Consider the following 21085-nt stretch of genomic DNA (forward strand, 5'->3'; position numbering starts at 1 on the left):
TTTCTCCTTTCACTTTCTTCGAACAACGAGTTGCTTTACGGGATGTCGAACACGGCCAGACAGTGTCGAATCGGGCGAGGGATAAGAAGCAATCCGCTGATCCTCTTTCCTTCCAGGCTCATCCAGCTTTGGAGCCTCTAAGATCCCTGCACGATATGCTACCTAAGAAGGAACGTTTGTTTCTTTCTGCTTAAGCCACGATGGGTGGACTCGGGTGGGGGGGGGCTACCTCAATGCGTCACCGTGCGTGCGATGAAGCGACACCTACAACTGCATGCAGCTGTTTTATTTCTCTTGACAAGTATACATACATACAGTGAGAGGTCATTTCATATGGAAAAATTCCTAATAAGACGGGGACATGAGGGTGGTGAGGTCATTTTGGGAGGATGCCTCTGTGGTGGAAGGGAAGGAGGGGGGGGGGAAGTTCCAGGGAGTTGTGAATCTCCTTGATTGGATTAGGGACCTTTGATTAACACCTCATTGATTAGAAGTGAAAACATTGTGTAAGAAGAGGAAGAGGAGGATTTAGGGAAAGTGCAGAGCGACATAGTTCCGACATCCAGGCAGAGGTTGCGAAATCGGACTTGGACCTGATCAATAACACAACACGTGTCACATTATCAACACGACATATTGATAAGGCTTGGCTAGTCATGCAATCAGACCTCCTATGGGATTCCCACTATCTTTTTTTTTCTTACACAGTAAATGCAAAAAAGTGCTTTTTACATCTCTCAAATCCATTTCATGCCTGGGTTATTTCTAGACTTTCTTCTTTTTGGTGAAATCGTGCACGTCAAGCATACGAGACATTTTTTTGCCTTTTGAATTCATATCACATCATCACAGATAAAGGGTGACATGTTGTGGAAAGTCAGATTTTTTTTTTTCCTGCCCCAACTACCAACTACCAGCTAATTGGCTAGCAGGATCATGTCCATGGATGGCGTCCGAAAAAGTAAAAGCAGTTTCCCCTGAGAAAAATGATTCCATGGTCCCACTTGTCCTTAAAGTCCTCTCATTGTTCATCATGGTTTTTAGATTCTTGCCTCCTTGGGATGCTAATCCAGGTGGAATTAGGTGAGACTAAAAAAGTGGTCTAGACCAGAACAGGAAAAACTATTTGTATAGATCCAATCAGAAGGCTGAACCAGTCCAGCTGTAGTCCGTATCCGAAAATTGTGATGAGGAATTTAGCAGATTGAGCACGTTTTTGACTTCCCATCACCGCCACCAGCTAGGCAACAAAAAGCAATCATGTTACGCAATAATATTTATTTTAATTCTACATTGAGATTCAAATAGATAATTTGACTACACTTGTTTTTTTTTTGTGTGTAATTCTATTTATTTTCTGTCTAATATTTTTTTAATTGCTCAACCAATAAAATGTGTCTTTTTTTGTATTACGTAAAAAAGACTTTTTTTTTTCGAAAGAGGGTTTGTAGCAATGCGCCAAGTGGACACTACCTTTCCGGGCTTCCTCATCCTCTAGTCTCTTCTTCTCATCCTCGATGGCCTTCATCTTGGCGTTGTACACCTCGGCCTGCTCGTTCCAGTGGGCGCGGTTGTTGTTGAGCCCGTCAAACATGGGCGTGATCTCCTTGTGGAAGCGGGCAAACTCCTAACAACACAGACGGAGAAGGTGCGTTTAATGTCTTTTTATTGCTGCCACAAATATTGTGCAAACAAAATGCTAATGACTCATTTGAAGAAGGATGACTCAAAAGACATTTAACGAGGAAGAATATCAATGATGGCAAACAAGCTCCAAAAACCTATCATCGATTATTGGCTCCATGTTATGTTTAAATTCCAAAATGGGTGGCAGCGACGAGCTTCCCCACCAAGTCGTTATGCAAATAGCTTTTCTGCTTTCCATCACGGCCTTATCGCGACGCGGCGCCAACGCCGCTAATGAACTCATTACCTTGTACACAAACGAGCACACAAAGTCAATGAAACCGCACTGCATCTTGGGGAGCTGCTCGGCGCAGTTCCTGTCCATCATGGGCTGGAAATCAAACAGACACACAAAAAGAGCAATTTTTAGTTGAGAGAGATTAAAAAAAAAAAGGGAAAGAAGGGAAAATCAGGCCGTTACGATAGGTTGCTGGTCCAAAACCGTCCTCTCCAAATCTCCCTGTTCCCAGAATTCCGCGGCGACCATTAGTGCCACCTGCAAACACCCGAGAGTGACACGTAAAAAATATATACACATGTACGGTATACTATATAGCGGCCACCCACCTTGCTCTGCACCTCCCACGGTTTGGTGATGGCTGACAAATCACAGCCTGTCATCATCATGGCCCTTGAGGGGATTGTTGAGGAAAAACAAAATGAATCCACCAGTCGTGACCAACAGACATGAAATCTCCCTTACATGACGATCTCCTTCCTGGTGGGGTTGTTGGATATATAACCCGTGGCCTCTTTTTCATCCGTCATTGGCTCGGTGGCGTTGACGATGTTTTGGAACATGGTTCTCTTCCTAACGGAGGCGCACAGATGGAAAACGGTCATCCAGAGCCAGACCACAAATGAGTAGCAAATCAATTGTGCATTGTTTTTCTGCATTGTGTGCCAGCAGAGCAAAAGTTAGCAGGTCATGTAGTCTGCCTAGCAACAAGTGAGTGTCAAAAGATCACGACGTACTTGAAGTAAAGCGCCAAATCGGTCGCAATGATGCAGACGTCAAACAAGTGCTGAACCGTTTCAAACTGGCGCTTCTGAAGATTGCAGAAGATGTTCAAACTCTGCAAAGAAAAAAATTATTAATAGAAGGAACGAATGAACCACCGTCATCATTCGTGCCTCGTACCTCCTCGCCCATGAGGGTCTTGCTGTACTCTAAGTGGTGCCTCTCCATGATGGATGAGCCGTGAAGCTTGGCCAGAGGAGATGCGCTCCTGCGTGATGAAGAGCGAGGTAATCAGCGACTCACAAACACACACGTGGCGACGTGTTTGGACTTACTTGGTCTGGTAGAGATTGTTTGTGCCTCTGTGGTCGATATCGTGGCAGAAAGCGGCAGCCACCATGGCGAAGGCATCCAGGTCCGAGTAGTACTTCCTCAGCTTCCCTGTCTGCAAAAAAAAAATGGACAAAAAATTTTGAAGTCTCTATGCTGATTTAGCGACAGGCGGAAAAAATGGCTACCTGGAGCAGGCAGAACATGGTGTGGCCCACGTTGAAGCCGTGCCGCCAGTTGTGGTAGGTGATGGCGCGGTAGCCCTTCCGCACCGTGTACATCCAGCGAGTCAGCGTCTGAAGGAGGACACAAAATCGACGTGAACTTCCCGACTCCTTCCCTCGCTTCACAAAGGAAGACGGATGATTGATTTCCATCTCTGCTTTGTGTTGGAGAATTCGCTCAGAGAAAGGACGCGGTTGACCTCTGACCCCACGAGCGAATACCCAAACGTCACTCTGGGGATTGGGCTCACCTCGGCGGGGACTTTGAACTTCTCCACCACCCCGAGTTCAAAGAATATGCGAATGCCGGCCTTGATGAGGTCAAACTCGGAGACGGGGAAGTCGCTGAAGCCGAACGAGTACAAGTTCTCGCCGTTGACGTTGTCGGCCGCCGGGCACGTCGTTCTCTGCGGGACGAAAGGAAGTCTTATTTGTTTGTTTGGCCATTAAAACAAAATGCAGTCCTACCAATAGCTTGTACATCTCCTTCTGGTCGCAGTCCTCGGGCTCACTATCAAACTTCTCTTTGGTGTTCTGGATGTCGAGGGGGAAAGAAACGACTCGATGAAAACAATGAAACGTTTGGGCCCGATTATTTACGGCGAGTTCTGACCAGGATGGACTGCAGCTCAGCGGTGGTGCACCTGCTCTGGTACATGAGCATCTCCTGGGCGATGTCTTTCCTGTACTCCATGTGGTTGAGTCGGTCGTAGGTGTCGCAGTTGAGCACGGACCAGCCGAGGAACTGGGTCAGTGCCTGCGGAGCGCCGGGGTTGTCAAAAATGAGCAAAGAGCAAAAACTTTTTGACAAAGCCTCAGAGCAAAAACAAACAAAGATGAAGGAAGAGGATGTGAGGGAGCTCCTGCACCAGGGAACGAGGACCGACTGAAGTATCACTAACTCATCTAATTACTACCTCATTAATTTAACTCATTACCAAAATGAGTGGCAAATTTGTTTGGATACGTTTCCTTCCACTGATAAAAGGAGACGCTGATGTGCAATTTCAATTCACGCAGACCTTTTGCTGATGTGTTCATTGAGATTAAATTAATGAGATTTGAAAGAATGGCGCCCGGTAATATGACAACAAATGAAAAAGAAAAAAAAAAACGCTTTGTTAGCATTTTAGCTTTCAATGGGACTCGATTTGAAATGGAGCAAATGTCTACGTGAGAAATGGCGTGACCCTAAGATTGAAATCTGAATGTCCCACCTCTGTGATCTGCTCGTCGTATTCGTCGAAGGGCTTGCCGTCTTTTCTGTTGAAGAAAGTGGCGATGCCCACGATTTCTTCTTTCTTATTGACGATGGGCAGAGACAGCACGTTCTTGATGACGAAACCCGTCTCGTCCACGGCCTCTTTCTGTGAGGGAGAGGGGACAGTTGATACAAGTATCGATGGCTGGTATCGGCCTGATACGATAACCGATGTCAGTACTCGCCCGATCTCTTCCTAGCACGCACCTGAAAAGTGAAGAAGTCATCTGCGGCCACGTTCATCATGTTGCAAATCTGCAAAAAACAAAAACACTAAAGTATGAGAATCTTTATCCAATGATGGCAAACTTGGATCCGCTTTAAACTGAATCATTGTTTGTGTGTGTGGGACCCACAAAGCCGTTCTCCGCCACGTAGCTGGGGAGTCCGCTAACCAAAGCCCAATGATCTGCAGGAGGACCGCTGAAAGAAACAAAGAGCCATTTTGAAGAACAACTCACACACATTGAGACGACGTGTATCATTTTGGGAGAATTGATTATAAAATGAAAACCAATTGGCCTGGGGGTAAAATGTGTCAAATCCTTTTGTCAGTTCTAGCAAAGCAGGAGCCGTTTCATTTGGGGCCACTTTTCAGCTCAGAACTTTTAATGTCTGACGGACTAATGCGAGCAATTAATGAATGTTCCGACTCGGCGCTACGGGGTGCTAATCCACCTTGGGACTGTTTGGCCTTGGAGGAGGTCAGCGGCACAAAATTGATGGATTGTATTGTGCCGCTGCCGTGTGCAATTATGTGGACTGAGTTTGATTCCACTCACGGTATGACTTTAATTTCCTCCTTGCCCTCCAGGAGGTAGTCGATGATCTTGTAAAATATGACCTCCTGCATTGGAAGGAAGCAAATGTTAGAGAGAAAAAAGGGGAGCAATAAAAGCCACCTAGAGAAGATTTTGGTACCCTTCCGTCTGGCGTTTTGGGGCCTTTGTAAGGCTCCACGTCTCCCAGTTTCACCGGCCACTCGTCGTAGAATTCCTAATCAAAGCCAGAAGTTGGAGCTTAGAATCAGACGTCAACGCGAGGCATCTCAGGGAGTCCAACCAACCTTCTCTTTGGTCATGTCCAGGAGGCCCACCGAGTATCTTTCGCAGTTCAGGTAAATCCTGACGGTGTAGAGAGCTTTGTGGAACTGTCGCTCGATGTCGGTCAATTCTTCAAAAACTTTGCTAGCTGACCACAGCAGCACCTAAACGCGGAGGGAGGAAGCAGAAAATAAAAATTTGTGCTCGAGCACGGGTTTGTTGTGTGACGCTTACCTGACTCCTCCTGGACTCCACGTTGAACATGTAGGTGGTGTGATGCTGCAGGGCGATGACGTGAGCGAAGGTCATGTACTTGTGGAAGAGCTGAGGAGTAAAGATTAGAGGTGTTGGATTAGAGCCAAAAAAACATTTTTTTTTTGCAGTATTTGGCAGTACCGCTTCATCCTCGGGTGTGAAGTGAGCCGCTCCGATCTTGTTGAGCGCCGTGACCACCCCGAGGCACTCTTTGTCGGCCATGAGGGGATACGTGAGCAAACATTTGGTCTTGTAGCCCGTCTGCTTGTCCACAAAGTCGCAGAACTTTTTATTCTGGAAGACGACAAGAAGATTTGACATCCATTTAATCCCATGCGCTTTAATTAAGGACGTTACACAATAGCGCCGCTGCCGAGACCACATCGATCAATTTCGATATTTCTCCGGCAAAATGAAACACATCTTGCCGGCTTTCATAAATAAACGCCTTGTCGGTAATAAAACTCGACGACAGTCAACACCGAACGGCGAGCTAGGAATTAATCACGCCTTTTAATTACTTTTTAGCAGAAATCAGTGCTCCTCTTGATTGCATAATATCCTTTGAGTGATGATGAAGTATGAAGCAGTTAAAAAGTTCTCCAATGCTTCGTATTTCATTCTTGACAAATTGAGGCTTCACCTTCCATATAGTTTGTTTAAATAAATTAAACGGCGCAAGGACGCTTTTGGACCCGAGCTTCCTTTTTATAGCCCCGTTTAAGAGCATTAGCGAGACAAATGCAAATGGACAGCCGGCGGACATAACATTAAGCATGCAGGTGACGGAATAACAGTCGGTACTGTGATTGACAATTTTCTCATTTACTGCCATGGACGGATTTAGAGTAAAAAGAAAGAAAAAAAAAACACAGTGTGGTGGTCTCCTCACCTGGGAAACATCAGGAACGCTTTGGGGCTTTTTGGAGGTGGCGGTAAAGCCCACGACGCCCATCTCCAGCGGGAACACGATCTCGGTTTGGGGGTGCACCAAGTTGGCCTCGTATTTGGACGTCGGGGTGACGTCGAAGAGACACGTAGCCAGCTCGGGTATCCCGTTCCTGGACCTGCACTGATAATAGCTGACCCTGTCGGCCTGCAGGATGAGGGCCACCCGCTGCAGCACCTTGTGCAGAGATTCCTCCACCCCGCCTTGCATCTGCATGGCCTGCACCAGCTCAAAGATGATAGCGGCCTCCTGCACCGCGTTGACATCCTTGAAGGAGGCCATGTCCTTCACTTGGAGGGTGGAGGAGAAGGCGGCCGTGAGGGCTTCCGCCCGCACCTTCTTATCAAAATACTCTTTGGCATACTGGGGGTTGTTGTCCAGATATTTCTCCACGCTGTCCTTATCTGCCATTCTTACAACTTTTTCAAAATTGAAGCATCAAGCTGAGGAAAAAAAAGTCCTACAGGGGCGAGCGCATCCTCCTTCGCGGCGCGAACGGGAATCACTGACGGTGCCCGGGGACGTACCGCGGCTTAGAGGCTGAAAGGATCAAAGTGGCCGCTAATTAATGTGACGTCATGACATTAAAAGCCCTGCGCTAAGCGTCCTTAACCCCGGCAAATCCCACCACTGATCATTTTATATCCTGTGTGCAGCAGGAGAGTGACTTCAGGTGTGTTGCAGCTACACAAAGGTCTTTCCCACAACACAATCAAAATTCGGAATCGGAGTGGCCACTTGCAACCTGCAGCGAGAATTTGAAAAAATCTTGGGTTGGGGAAAATATTTTTAGGTGATATTGCTTATCGAGAATCAGAGAATTTGGAGTCAAACTTGACATATCTTGTTGATCCTACCTGGGGAACCCTTTTCTGATCAGCTAACGAGCTTTAGTTAAAAATATCGACGGGTAAGCTTGTACGTAAATGCTGAGGGGTTCTCCGAGCGTGCGCCTCGAAAAAATACCATGACGTCTCGAACAGCTGAATATTTGTATTTTTTTTTTTTATATTGAACTCTTGTAGTGAGTTTTCCTGAGGCTGACAATACGAGACAATCATTGTAGTAAAAAAAAAAAAAACAAGACACTGAGGTTGCACAATGGTGAGAAAAAAAATCCAACCTGAGGAATTCAGACCTTGGAGAATGTTCACTAAGCTGTCAAATATCTTGAGTTATGCGCCGCTTTGTTTTTTTTCCCCCTACTTAAATTTTATCATGCAAAAACACTGTCCAGCTTGCTCCTAATTATACGTTAAAGACTTGTTGCCCAAAGGTAATGTTTGCAAAGTTCTCCAGAATTGAACTCCCTAAAGGTCACGTCCAGGCCCGCAACTCATTTCAGCCAACGCAGAATAACGACGTCGTTTTGTTCCGCCTCATCATTTGTCTTAAGTTACTTTCTCTTATATAACAGCGGGGGAATGTTAATTATTGTTTAAAACATTGCCTCTGCACTTACAGGTTTAATGATGCACGGCGTACATATTGTACTGCGGCTTCTCGCACTGTTCACTGGGCTTGGCAATTGGCAAAACTTCCTCCTAATGAAGACTCATCACGGAAGTCTCCGTCCTCAAAGTTTAAATTGGCCAATTAATAGGACTCGGGGCGTCTGAGACCTAAACAAAGATGGCCGGCTATTATTAACCGCCCCCGTGGTGCGTCTGCTTAGCTTAGCTGCCTGGCAAGACGACTGGTCTCTCTCTCTCTCGCTCTTTATTTGTTTTCTAGATGGAGATTAAGGTGAGCTTAGCCTGGGGGAGAGCTCCACAAGGTGTGGGGGCGGAGGGGAGGAATGCTGGAAGTAAAGTAGATGTATAGGTGACAGGGGGGGTGTTAAATACACAAAAGATGCACCGCAATCCTTTTGTGCGGATCATTTGTGGGTTCTTTTAAGTCTGGAACTTGTATTATTTCACTCAATTTAAATAAATAAATATATAAATAAAAATAATATATTTAAAAATATATTTTAATATAAATAATATATATTTAAAAATATATTTTTAGATATATATAAATAATATATATTTATATATCAAAAAGCTCTACGACGCAAAGCAGTTAACTCCCTAAAGGATGGTCAGGGGGGATTTACAGCCAAGTTGATACATTGGATTGCATAAGCTCGTCCTCTCGATGAAAAGTATATATCACCTCCCGAGCCGACGCTGATGATTGTGAAATGTAGCGCTTGCCTTTGGAGGCCTTCCAGCAGCTATTCATTTGACAGAAAATCGGCAAGGGGCCCTCGGGTTACGCAGGCTGCAGATGTCTGGTTTTTTTTTGTTTTTTTTCCCCTGTTCTTATTTAAGAGTCAGATGAGATTGCAAAACATTGTTTATGCAAGATGAGAGGACTTATACAACCGTTTAAATCTGTCCGTGTTGAACAACTGAGCAAATCAAAACCACATTTAAAACCTGCTCCAAAAGGTGACTCAATAGAGGGTTCTGAAAACGTGCCCGCTTGATGCCGCTGGTTGTTTTCATAAGATGAGAACAAAAACTACATCTGGCAAAAAAGTTAACTGAGGCGTGCAGCCGTCATGTCAATTTTGGTCCAATGGAAGGCGGGTCGAGGGGAGGTTCAGGTCTCCGGGAGTTGTTACGCAACTGCGGCTGACAGAATAAAAGCCCCTCGGCGCGACCCGTCAGTGGGAGCTGACTTCTTCTCTTTGCTAACAAGGTTGGTATTGATCACATCTCTGCGCTCTTGTCTTAACTGGACCCTGGATGCAAATGATTGACACTTTTGAAATAACGCAATTACTGAAATGTCACAAAGCTAAATCATCTTCCATTCTTCGGGCCGCCGCACAGAACCAGAATGCTGTGGTACGTGGTGTGCCTGTGTTTCCTCACCCTGGCCTGGGCGCAGGACTGCCAGGTGGCCAACATTCAGGTCGTTCAGAATTTCGACAGGAACCGGGTGAGTTTTCAAAAACATTTTTTCTTAGTTGTGTCCCAGACTAAGTCCAGGTTGGTCTTGTGCCCAAAGTACGCAGGAAAGTGGTACGCCGTGGCAAAGAAGGACCCGGAAGGTTTGTTCCTCATCGACAACATCGAGGCCGAGTTTATCGTGGCAGAGGACGGCAGCATGACCGCCAACGCAAGAGGCAGAGTTATCATTCTCAAGTGAGTTGATCTTAAGCTTTGTCGCCACGACAACGTCCAACGTGTCTTTGTTGGCATCCTAGTAATTGGGAGATGTGCGCCGACATGATCGCCACTTTCGAGGAAACTGCCCAACCTGCTAAATTCAGGATGAAGTATTGGGGAGCGGCAGCCTACCTGCAGACTGGAAGTAAGTCTCGGGACCTGGACTAGGAAATCATTCCAAATAGCCAATGTGTGACTTGAACGTATACTTTCATTTCCGTGAAACCCGATGCCAGAACGATTATTCAATCAAAAAGCTGATAAGGAGACCCAATCAAAGCGGGTCTACCCACTCACAGTTGGACTATCAGATTCAATTTTGGGACTTTTGGACTCACGACGACCCCTACTCGAGTCAGGGTTATCCTAACCGCCAGCGACTTACCTACAATGACGCGGGTTATGGACTTCAACCACTACCGACTAATCATTCACGAAAAACATCTCGCTCGCTTCCAAGCCTGACGCCGAGTCTTTGCCTTTCAGATGACGACCACTGGGTCATCGACACAGACTACGACAACTACGCCATCCACTATTCCTGCAGATTGGTGGATGCGGACGGCACTTGTCTGGACAGCTACTCTTTCATATTCTCCAGACACATCACGGGCCTGAGGCCACAGGACCAACAAGCGGTCACCCTGAAGAAGATGGAGCTGTGCCTGCTGGGCAAGTACAGACGCGTCATGCACACGGGTGAGTCGACTGGGCGCGTCTCTTCTGGGGTGGCTTTTAAACATTCAGCGTGTCTGAGAATTCTCTTCTGTCTTTGCTCTGCAGGCTTCTGCTACGGCAGCAGTTGATCTATTCCCACTCAGGGACTTTCTTATTGAAGCACCTGCGAGAGGGATTGAGCCCCCACCACCACCACCACCCTCAACGTGGAGTGTTTAAACAGAAGACAGCCTTTTTTTTTTTCAAAAGAAAGCAGGAAATGTCACAAGTGCGGCGTTTACTGAAACCCGACGTTCCCAGATGTCTTTAAATATTACCCTCTGTTGCTTCTTCTCATCATGTATACATGGCATCAGCCGGGAACTACTTACGAGAAAGCCAATGTTACAAAAATGTCTTCATATATAATAATATACAGTTTGTGTTTGATGTGAGGCTGAGCTCTCAGCAGGAGCGCACTTCTGGAGGAGTCTACCTGCCATGTTTACAAGAAGAAAAAAGGCTTCAAAAATCACTGGCAATACTTTTGTCTCCTTGTGCACTAATAGACCTCGTTAATAACACGGATAAATTAAGTCACGGGCTCGATATCATAACGGCACGATGATTTTATTCGACGTGCTTGATAGAGTTTTATGAAATAAATCATTCATATTGTCGGCTCATTCACTTTTTATTGTGCTGAAATATTTATTTAAGTTGCAAGGTGCAAATAAGAAATTCATGCCTTCGCCTTTGGACCCGATTGAAAAGTTTGCGTTTGAATCTTTCATTGCGGCGAGCGGCTCGACTCGACGGAGTCGGTGCCAGCTACTCGGTAATTGGACAAAGCATCATAGCGGGTCACTATGGAAACAGGTCAGAGAAAAACAACCAACTCGCAAGGTTTAAATATAATTGGAAGGAGTGTATTTTTATCAGAAAATCCACAGAGATCTTATCAAGTTGCCTTACACCATTATTATACAATACGAGAAATGAACACAATTACATGTAATAAACCCAACAAAATGAGGAAAAAAAAGGTTTAAAAAAGGTCACATAGCCGAAGGGGCAGAAACCAAGACGCCTTTCTTTTGTCCGAGCTAACTAATCTGCTGCCTTAAATAGTTTGGCGCAAGGAATTAACAATCTCGAGGTGGAGATTGAAAAAGCCGGATGAAAAATCAAAACGGCAGAATGCTAAGAAGGCTGCAATGTCACCACCTGCCTGCTTGAGAAAAATGAGCTCTTCAAATTTCACACTCTAGAAAAAAATAAAATAAATTCAACACTGGTGTTGCACCTGCTGAACAACACAGCTATTTAAAAACGACTGCAGGCAGGTGTTGCAATAATACTTGCCAAAATATGTTTTGTTCCATGATGATACAAAAAGATATCCATAATTGCGCATTGCTTCGAAAGCTTCCATCCCTCGATGGTTTAAAAAAAGAATAAAATATGATTATAACTTCAAAAAGTAGCTCACTGGAAAACCACCCCAAAAAATAAATATGACAAAACGCAAGCACAAGTCACTAAGAGCTTTGACCCCCCCTGAATAAAAATCAAGTATGGAGAAAAATTTGACCTCACAGGTGTCAGCACATCAGGCCAAGCAGAAGTCGATGTGGGCCAGAAGCTCCCGGTGGCGGCTGGTGGGGTAGTGAGCCCGGCAGCGGGGGCATTCCAGGAAGCTCTCGTCCAGAAGGCCGCCCGCTTTGGACGGCGAGCGCGGCTCGTCCAGGCTGAGGCGCTGCATGTCCAGACGATCGTAAGAGCTGGGCTCCGAGAAACGGCTGTTGGGCTGCTTCTGCAAGGACAATGGAGACGAGACGTTCAACAGCCAGAAAAGATCCGTCAAGTTGTATTCAAATGTTTGTTTGATGACATATTTGGGCGATAAAGGTCTGAAAAGATACTTACAGCTGACTCCAGTTTGGTGATCTGGTCCCGGGCCTTGCGGAGCTCCTTGAGGACTTTGTGAAGCTGATGCTGAACGCTCTGACGGTCCAGTTTCTCGTTCTCAAAATCTTTGACGGAGAGCTGGATCTTCGAGGCGGAACAGATGAGAAGCCTTCGTAACCGTCGGCTAAAAAATGCCAACCGAAATGTACCGAGGAGATGTTGCCTCCATAGTTTTTGGGGTGTTGATAGCTTCCTCCAAAGACAAGTGGACACGTTTTCTTTGGAAACAAATTCTGAACAACTTCCTGGTCCCTGATCTACAGAAGTCAACTGACAAACTTTTGACTCCGGAAAACCTTTCACCCCCAAAATTTTTGTGTTGGAGTTGTACCATAAAACAATTTTTTTTTTTTTTTGGTGAGGCTGCGGAATGTGGCCGCAACTGCTCCCCAAGAAAAAAAAAACAAAAAAAAAAACCCGCAAGTCATGCTTTCTTTGTCACGTGTGGATTGTTTACAACAAGATGAAACCAAGGACAGCTAATATTATTATTTTTTTTCATATGATGTCGTACTGTCAAGTCGTTTAACAAATATTGTCTCTTTTTATGTACAGTTATTATTTTACTATAATTCTTATTTTATTATTTTTAACAACTCGGAATTGCACTCGTTGCCATTAGAAAAAAAATATCTTTGTGTTTATTTTATCTGATATTTTGCATCATTTTTTATCATATTTATTTTTAGGGTGAATTGTGATGGCCAACCATGGCCTAAATAAAAACCAATGGTGTGCCTTCATAAGTGTCTCGGTTTGTTGCAGTGTCACCTGCTGCTCCAGCGCCGCTATCCTCCTCTGCTCCTCATTTTGGCTCAGCAGAGACTTTTGCAGCAGGTTGACCTGTCAAGTTGAGAATTTTTTTTTTTTAAAAATATTATACCAATTTGTGAGCCTCAAATGGCTCGCTTATGCGAGTATTAAATTACTTGGAGCAGAAGTTCGGCAGATCTCTTCCGCTCCTCCTCCAGTCTGAGGTCCAGGCTCTCCATTTCGGCTCTCATCCTGTCCGCGCGCTCCGAGGACACCTGTCTCTCCTCAGAAACGGCAGACCTGCGTGGAACAACAAATACACCGATGATGTCACAATCTCTGATGGCGTTACGAAAAGGCGCTCTGAAAAACGTCTTTGAGTTTTGCTTCTACCTGCTGCTGAGCCGCTCCGTCTGCATCTGCAGCCTGGCGTCCTCAAGCTCTTTGGCTCTCTCTTTGTATTTCCTCTGCAGGGACGACAGCTCATCACATTTGTGGTCGTAGCGCCGCTGCAGCGCGCCCATCTCCTCCTGCAGCTGGGCAAGGCGCTCGGTGTGACGCTGCAGCTCGGTGTGATTTTTTACGCCCTGTGTGGCCCCGCCAGAAGTTGTTAGGATGAGCTGCACATATTAAAAAAAACAAAACACAACAACAATGTGCACCTGCTCCTTCTGCGTGAGTAGCTCCTGCTGGGTTCTGGCCAGCTCATCTTTCTGCTGGTCCAGTTGTTTCTGCGAGGCCAATAAGGACTGCTCGTAGCGGCTTTTGAGTTCCTTTTCCGAGCATTCGGAAATAGCCTCCGGCGTGCCACCAGTAGAAGTCGAGTCCTGCTGCTTGGCCTGGCTCAGCTGTTGCTCCAGCTCGTGCGTGCGAGCGAGGACCGACTGGACGAAGACCTCCCGCTGCTGGTCGTACACCAGCCACTGCTGGTTTTTCTCCAGGGCCTGGCGGAGACACGAGGGTTGTACTTTGGAGCACATCACTAGTCATCAATTTGGGGGTACTCACATCTCGCAGCTGATCCTGTACCAAGGAGGAGGCCTGTCCATTCTGAAACCACAAAGAAAATAAAAGATAAATATTTATTTAGGTACCATGTCTATTTCTCTTTTATGTGCAACATAATTTAAATGGACTATTTTTTGTTTATATTATGGCACTGTTAATGTTTGAAACGGACATACAGTGGCTTACCATATTAAATGTGGTCCGCATTTGCAATCATACTTTTTTCTACTTTTAGTGAAGTTTGAAAATGTTTGTCTCTTTACTTTTATTTTTTTTAATTAAGTTTTTCTCCGAAGGCGGTGTTGTGCTATTTAAATCAGTCAAGAAAGCACAAACTTTTTGCCTATTTATAACCAGCCAAAAATAAAAAAATAAATAAAAATCAAACAGAAACACAACAAAACATAGACACGAAAGGGGTTTTGGTGTGGCTTCCCGCTGGGCTGCAGCAAAGTTGATGTTTTGACACACATATTTGCAAGGCTGAACAGGGCAAACAGTCCCACCTAGTGGTCAGAGCTATAAGTGCTGTTGACAATATTCCTCATTTCTATTGACAAATATCCTACAAGTTTGTTTTCTGTACTAACTGTCAAATTATGAACTACTTATTTTTCCTAAAACTTATTCAGTCTGACAAAGAATAAATAATCATTGGCCACTATTACACAGAAAATAATGCAGTTTATTTATATACTGCAACTATGCTAACAACAATTGTTAGCAGGTATTTACAGTATGTAAGGGTTTTAAAAATGTCTTGGGTGATTTAGCAGTCTTTCATGAATATTCACCCGCATGGAGGAATAAATAAACCGACAGTTCAATTTTTACTTTTTTAGAACCAGTGAGCATAATTAAGATATCAATTCTCCGCTGGCTGAACCACTGCCTGATTAGTCATCAAAATTGAATTTGTTCTAATCTAAACTAATTTTCATGTAATTAACTGCAAAATACCATTAGGAGAAAAAACCAGTCAGATAACCCCAAAAAGGATTCTTAATGTTGTTGAATGATCAACATACCGCCGCTTGCGCCTCCAGAGATTGACAGCGGGCGGAAACCGTGGTCAGCTTGTTCTTCAAGTTCTCCGTTTCCTGAGACAGAGTCTGCACGTGCAGGTCCCTCTGCTCAACATCTTTGCGTCGCTGGTCCAGCTGGGACTGCAGCGCCGCCACCACCTACAGCACATTTCACAGAAGCCATCAAAGATCTGCTATATTGGGCTACAATTATACAAAAAGGCAAACATGGTGACATTTTAAAAGAAATAAAAAGTCATGCCTCTCCCCCTTTCGCTGCCAGCTGCTGCCTCACAGTTTCCAACTCTTGTTCCTTGACGAGCAACTGTTGATTGTTCCTCTCACGAAGGGTCTCCAGCGAAACAATCCTCTGCAAGACAGCAACAAGGGAGATTGAAGCAGTCAATCATAGCAGACCACTGAGTGAAACTTGCTGATTGCTCAGACGTCCCCCGCACGTCCTGTCCTCACTTCCAACAGCTTGCTTTTGTCCGCGTCAGGCGACTTGATGTGTCGCTTGGCCAACTCGTCAATCTTCCTCCTGAGATGCGCGTTCTCCTTCTTGACTCGCTCTATCTCCGCCTCGGCTTTGGAAGCAGAGCTGCTGGATTTGAAGCCCAGTTTGGCCACAATGCTGTCCTTTGCCCCCTTTGATGTCATGGTGGCTCAGGAATTAGACAACTATGAGAGGATATGTGGTTTGTTCAGTCTTCACGCACTCTGACTGAATTTAAAGCAGACTATTAATATTACAAATTAATTAATTAATTACTGGTTGACAGTAATTAAGCTAGCAGATATATACAAGAGTACACTATATTTTTAAAAATGTCTTTAGCTTGTAAAAATTAACTCAAAGCATGTTCTCACTCACTTATTTGGTCATTAAACATTCAGCAAGTGCTGTATTGTTATTTTATTTCTTTCAAAAGCAAAATAAATATGTTAGCCAAAACTAAGCATTGGTGGGACGCACTGATGAGGCGGAGAGACACCTGGCATTAGACGACACCCTAACGTTTCATTTTTAATGTAATAGAAATAAAACGCTCGCTTTGCACCTAAAAAATGATAATATAGCAATCACTGCCTTCATTGGGAAAAAATAACACACAAATAAACTCACGGAAGAGTAGAAGAGTTCGTTGGTATCTTTGTTTGGCACTTCCTCAAACGACTTGCGCTTCCTGTAGTTTGAATCAGAGCGCCGTAACGACACTTCCGCAAAGGATGGCAGGGTGCGCTTGTTTTGTCATTCAAAATGACGCCGCCCGGTGCTGCCGATGAAGAAAACCCCGGTTCTGCTTTTCATATGACCATATTGCATTTTAAACATTTGGAAACATTTGTCGAATAATGTGATTTGTTCTCAAAATGTAACATTTACGTCTAAATTAGTTCTAATAATGTCAAACACCGTTGCGAGTCAACAGCACCGGACTGATGGTGACATCTAATGAAGCGCGCACACGTTAGGGACTATTTCCTGCCTTTTTTAAAAATGATCATTATTATTGTCACGTATGAAATGACAATTATTGCTTCTCTCATAATGAAATACAAAATTCAAACAGGAAGAAAATATAATTAAATCAAATGCAATATAACGAAAATAAAATTAACTCGGGCTTTTCATGTAACTTGTATTTGTCAATTATACAAACGAGATATTTTTTTTCTGCGATGAATCAAAACAATAACCTTGTAAACAGAAAACGAAACATTATCAGCCTTGTAGCAGCTGCAATAGATTGCAGGGCACTGCAAAGGAGGAGAACAACACAGGACTATTTTTCTCCCTTTAATTTGGATCTTCTATTTTTGATGAATTTGTGGGAGGAAACAGTCTGTGCAAAGCATTCCAATAATGCTTGAACTTAAAATTGCAAAAGCTGACTTTTGCATCCCAGTGGAAGGGGAAGTAAATCATGAATGCTAAAATAATGCATGCAAGTGGGGTGATGTTTGCACTTGGGGGATGCAGATCAATTCCAATGTAAAGATTTTATTTTTTTAAACCCCCACTGAAACAGCAGCCTGAGGGAAACACACAAGGCAGCGGCAGGTTTGCGGCCTCATTAAGGCAAGAATAAGTTGCATCCACAATATTCTTTTTTGAGCATGGAAGGAGGCATATCCGTCGAACAAATCATCATTATCCACCTGTGAGGGATGCATTATTTCCGTGGAGTTCATAGTAAAACAAAAAACCAGCCTGAGCAGTATAAAGGCAGAATATATATCAACAGAGCCGGCTCACTTCTCTAAGGTGGAAAAGTCTTTCTGGTTCAGAGAATTTTTACTTTCAATTTCAGAGTATTTCCTCTTCTGCGCTTCACTGTTCTGGGATTCAGATTTCATGGCATCGCCTTGGTTTTCAAAGCTACACTCCAAAAGACACAATAGATTTTGTTTTTCCACATCGAATGATTCACCTTATTTCACCCACTGCGGGCTGTGGAATTGAACACACAAGAAACTCTTGATTTATTGATGCTTTGTTTGTGTTGCTTTCCAGTATTTTTTTTTTTTTGAACAAGGCAATTTTGCCATAGTTAGCGGCATTGCTGAAAGCGTAATGCAAATGTGATAGTGTTTTAAAAATAAGTTAGCCCCCATCAAATGTCAAATGGTGAAAACGGTTCCCTTTCACGTAGAGCTGATTAAAAGTACAGCAGCGACACAACAGCACGACAAGTCACACGTCATCGCTCTGAATTTAGAAGGCAACCTGTAAAAGTGACTAGAAACCAACGAGACGGGATGACATTCTGGGGATTTTTTTTATTTTTTTATTTTCACCATCTGTTTCTTGGTGATTCACTAACTTGGCAGAATCTGAGCCTCCTAACGAAAGCTGGCGGCTAATGTGTGTGTGTGTGTGAGGGGGGGTGTCTTGGCTGGTGAATTAATCTCATGGTGAGTTGTATCAGCATCATCGCCGAAAATGGCTCCACCGCTTGGCCTTGTTCCCATTATGGTTGACCTTTGGACGCCCACTAGCAATTTTTAGTCTGGCGGCTTGGCGATGGGGTCATGTCCTTAAAAAAAAAAAAAAAAAAATACTCCCAAAGATTTCCAAACTGTGGCAAATATTTGCTAATCTTTGCAATAAAAATAAAAATAGTTTTGCTCAAAGTTGCTAATCGTGGCTAATCGTAATTTGCGGTTATATTCCGAACCTCCTTGTATCTTGATCTCGAACGGAACAAAACAATATAGACAGCACATCCATCCGTGAGACATGTTTACACGCAAATTTTTTATTCGCTAACCTTCAGTGCAGCAAATGAAGCGCACTTTATGTAGTGTCTCAGCAGGTACTAGGCCGCCGTAGTAAAACAAAAGTCTTAACACAATCATAACCTTGTCAACCTCTGACACGTTTCAGATTGATTTTTGCCACGGATCCGAATGTTGCAGATGATTACGTGCCGTCCTCAGACACAAAGAACGAGCGACACTTTGCGGCAGTAAATCACTGACGCGGTCTTCTCTGCATGACCGAGCAACCAAATCGGATCTTTACTTTTTATGACTCGGTACCGGCGACGGTCATAGCTGGCGGCGGCTGGGCACATTCCCCTTATGAAAGCAATATCTCAGGAGCAGCTGAGAGGGGATTTCATTACATCTGGCACAAACTTCCACTTAGACTCCCCATTCAAAGGTCACTGCCACTCTGATATCAAAATACATATTTTTTTTTTTTTAACCATAATTCCAAATAGAGCATAATGTCAGCACATGAACCTACTGTATATACTCCATTGCTTCAAAATCAGCAGTTGGAATTATCTATTTTTGTGTTCTTTGTTGTGGCATGAAAAAACGGGGAGGAAAATGGAAGCTTTTGTACTACTCATTTGTTTATTGACGACAAAGAGAAAAGATGTGGCCTTGATTATGCGGCACAATAATGAGAGCTTCTTTCTGATTGGTCCGCCAACACGCTTTGCTGACACACTTTGCACATCATTAAATGTTTACGATGGCAAATCGTCAACTTTTAATGCGGGGGGTGGGTTGTTAAGGAGAAAGCGGCGTGTTAGGTTTACAGCAATGATGTTATCTTATTATAAAAAAGTACAAAACTATTAAGGCCTGCAAAGTTTGCTCAATGGCAGCCATGTTTCACTCGTTCTGACTGCAGTTAAAATCTTCACAGATACAAAACATATTTAAATTTTCAACTTATAGCGCCGCCACCTGGTCAATTATATGTAAAAAACAAAAAGCATACACTGAACTACACATAGGTTAAAACAATCATGTTATTCAGTGGTACTTTGACTTCATTCCGTGACTCTGCTTGTAACTCAAAACATGAAATGAATGGTAATGACTCAATCCGTTCCCGCGTGGCCCAAAATAAAAAACTTCTGAACAATAATGATCACATTACATCGGTATTGTTTCTTTTCCATAAAGCGGAAAAACTTTCCACCTGTTTATTCCCCAAACCGCAACGCTTGCTAGGAAATCTCCCCTCATTACACAACTGAATTGATCGTTCCGTGTAGAAATGTCACCAGCGGGGGCGTTATACACGCCTCCCGAGAAGTGAGATTTAATCGCTCGCTCAAATCATTCTGCTGCGTCGCTGCTTGCGACTTTGCTTTTAACAGCACAATTATCTTACAAGTCTCTAATCTGCTACTTTAAAAGTTCTCTCACGGTTTAAATGGCCTAAAATCTACCATGTGTAAGAAAAGCCAGTCAAGAGAGAAACTTGACTTTTTGGGCTCTAAACATTTTTACTGCTTATTTGAAGTATTCACAGGGCATCACTGGAGATTTTAAATAATTTAAAATAGCACATAAGATAGCCCTCATTCGCTTAGCTGGCTAGCACCACGGACAGCGGCAAAGTAGCACATAAGCTAGCCCTCATTCACTTAGCTGGCTAGCACCATGGACAGCGACGGGCACCAAAGTAGCTTGCTATGATCAACATACCAATGTTTTACAGATATTACAAGTACACCGGTACTATAAATTAAAATTGTATCCGTTTGGTGACCACTTTTGTACCTTTAATAATATTCAATAATCCCCCCCCCCCAAATTATATTGGAAAGAAGCCACATGACAAGTGTGATAAAATACCACATTCATATTTGCGCCACGCAAACGGCAGTAAGCACAAAACCGACTTTCACTGTTATTACACTTGAGTGATCCTAAGAGCTTTGAAAATAGTCATAAATGCGTATGAAGCCCCCGTGCGGCACCTCATCCAGAGAGGTTGTCACAGCTCGGAGTTGAAAAACGCTAAACTTTATTTGAATCTTTCGCGCAATAAACCTGACATCCAATTCCGCCACCGGGATTTGATCTGGGCGCAACAAAGATGGAATTGACCGTTTATAGCGAAAGCTTTTGATTTATCTCGACTCTCTTGGAGGCTTTTAAAGAAGAAAATTAGTCCCTGGGGAAAACGTGGCGTTCCAGCAAACACTAAAAAATTGTACGTGAAACCTTTGTGGAGCCAGCCATGCCAAAAGATGAGCTCATAAAACGGGACTTGGGTTACACAGCGCATGAAGGTAATATTCATTGCAAACACTGTAAAAATAAAAAAAACACAAGGGGGTGGGGGGGAGTGACCTGTTATTTACCAACTCAAGTATTTATTTGGCCGTTAAGAATTCAAAAATTGGGTGGGCATCTTCACACGATCCTTTATTGACTTTCACTACACTTCAAAATAGCAAAAGGAATATATATTTCTCCACAGGTGAAGCGCACTTGACGGGGAGCAGACAATGTCATTAAAAACACATCGCCCCTGCCTA

General features: G+C 43.9%; 3 protein-coding genes across 3 annotated transcripts; 1 reads left to right on the forward strand and 2 right to left on the reverse strand.

Annotated features, from left to right (window-relative positions):
* Positions 1–271: 271 nt before the first annotated feature.
* On the reverse strand, positions 272–8707 carry pde6c (phosphodiesterase 6C, cGMP-specific, cone, alpha prime). Its single transcript, XM_088359803.1, has 22 exons — positions 6653–8707; positions 5902–6054; positions 5740–5829; positions 5529–5669; positions 5384–5458; positions 5245–5309; positions 4819–4885; positions 4670–4717; positions 4419–4568; positions 3815–3958; positions 3670–3735; positions 3453–3608; positions 3166–3273; positions 2983–3092; positions 2828–2915; positions 2662–2762; positions 2390–2497; positions 2254–2317; positions 2108–2182; positions 1934–2017; positions 1474–1627; positions 272–1240 (listed from the first exon to the last, which is right to left on the reverse strand). The coding sequence occupies exons 1-22, from the start codon at positions 7118–7120 to the stop codon at positions 1197–1199; spliced, it is 2559 nt and encodes an 852-aa protein (XP_088215929.1). The 5' UTR covers positions 7121–8707; the 3' UTR covers positions 272–1196.
* Positions 8708–9245: 538 nt separating this feature from the next.
* Positions 9246–11220, forward strand: rbp4 (retinol binding protein 4, plasma). Its single transcript, XM_088359805.1, has 6 exons — positions 9246–9400; positions 9535–9643; positions 9713–9849; positions 9912–10018; positions 10360–10572; positions 10657–11220. Exons 1-6 carry the CDS (start codon positions 9261–9263, stop codon positions 10677–10679), a joined length of 729 nt encoding a protein of 242 aa, XP_088215931.1. The 5' UTR covers positions 9246–9260; the 3' UTR covers positions 10680–11220.
* cep55l (centrosomal protein 55 like) lies at positions 11206–16549 on the reverse strand. The gene is made up of 11 exons (XM_088359804.1): positions 16414–16549; positions 15759–15968; positions 15550–15657; positions 15291–15446; positions 14263–14304; positions 13917–14198; positions 13648–13841; positions 13431–13554; positions 13273–13344; positions 12460–12585; positions 11206–12346 (listed from the first exon to the last, which is right to left on the reverse strand). Exons 2-11 carry the CDS (start codon positions 15945–15947, stop codon positions 12143–12145), a joined length of 1497 nt encoding a protein of 498 aa, XP_088215930.1. The 5' UTR covers positions 15948–15968; positions 16414–16549; the 3' UTR covers positions 11206–12142.
* Positions 16550–21085: the final 4536 nt, after the last annotated feature.

Source organism: Syngnathus floridae, chromosome 18 (assembly GCF_059516105.1).
Source record: "Syngnathus floridae isolate MCC-2025c chromosome 18, RoL_Sflo_1.0, whole genome shotgun sequence".
NCBI lineage: Eukaryota > Metazoa > Chordata > Actinopteri > Syngnathiformes > Syngnathidae > Syngnathus > Syngnathus floridae.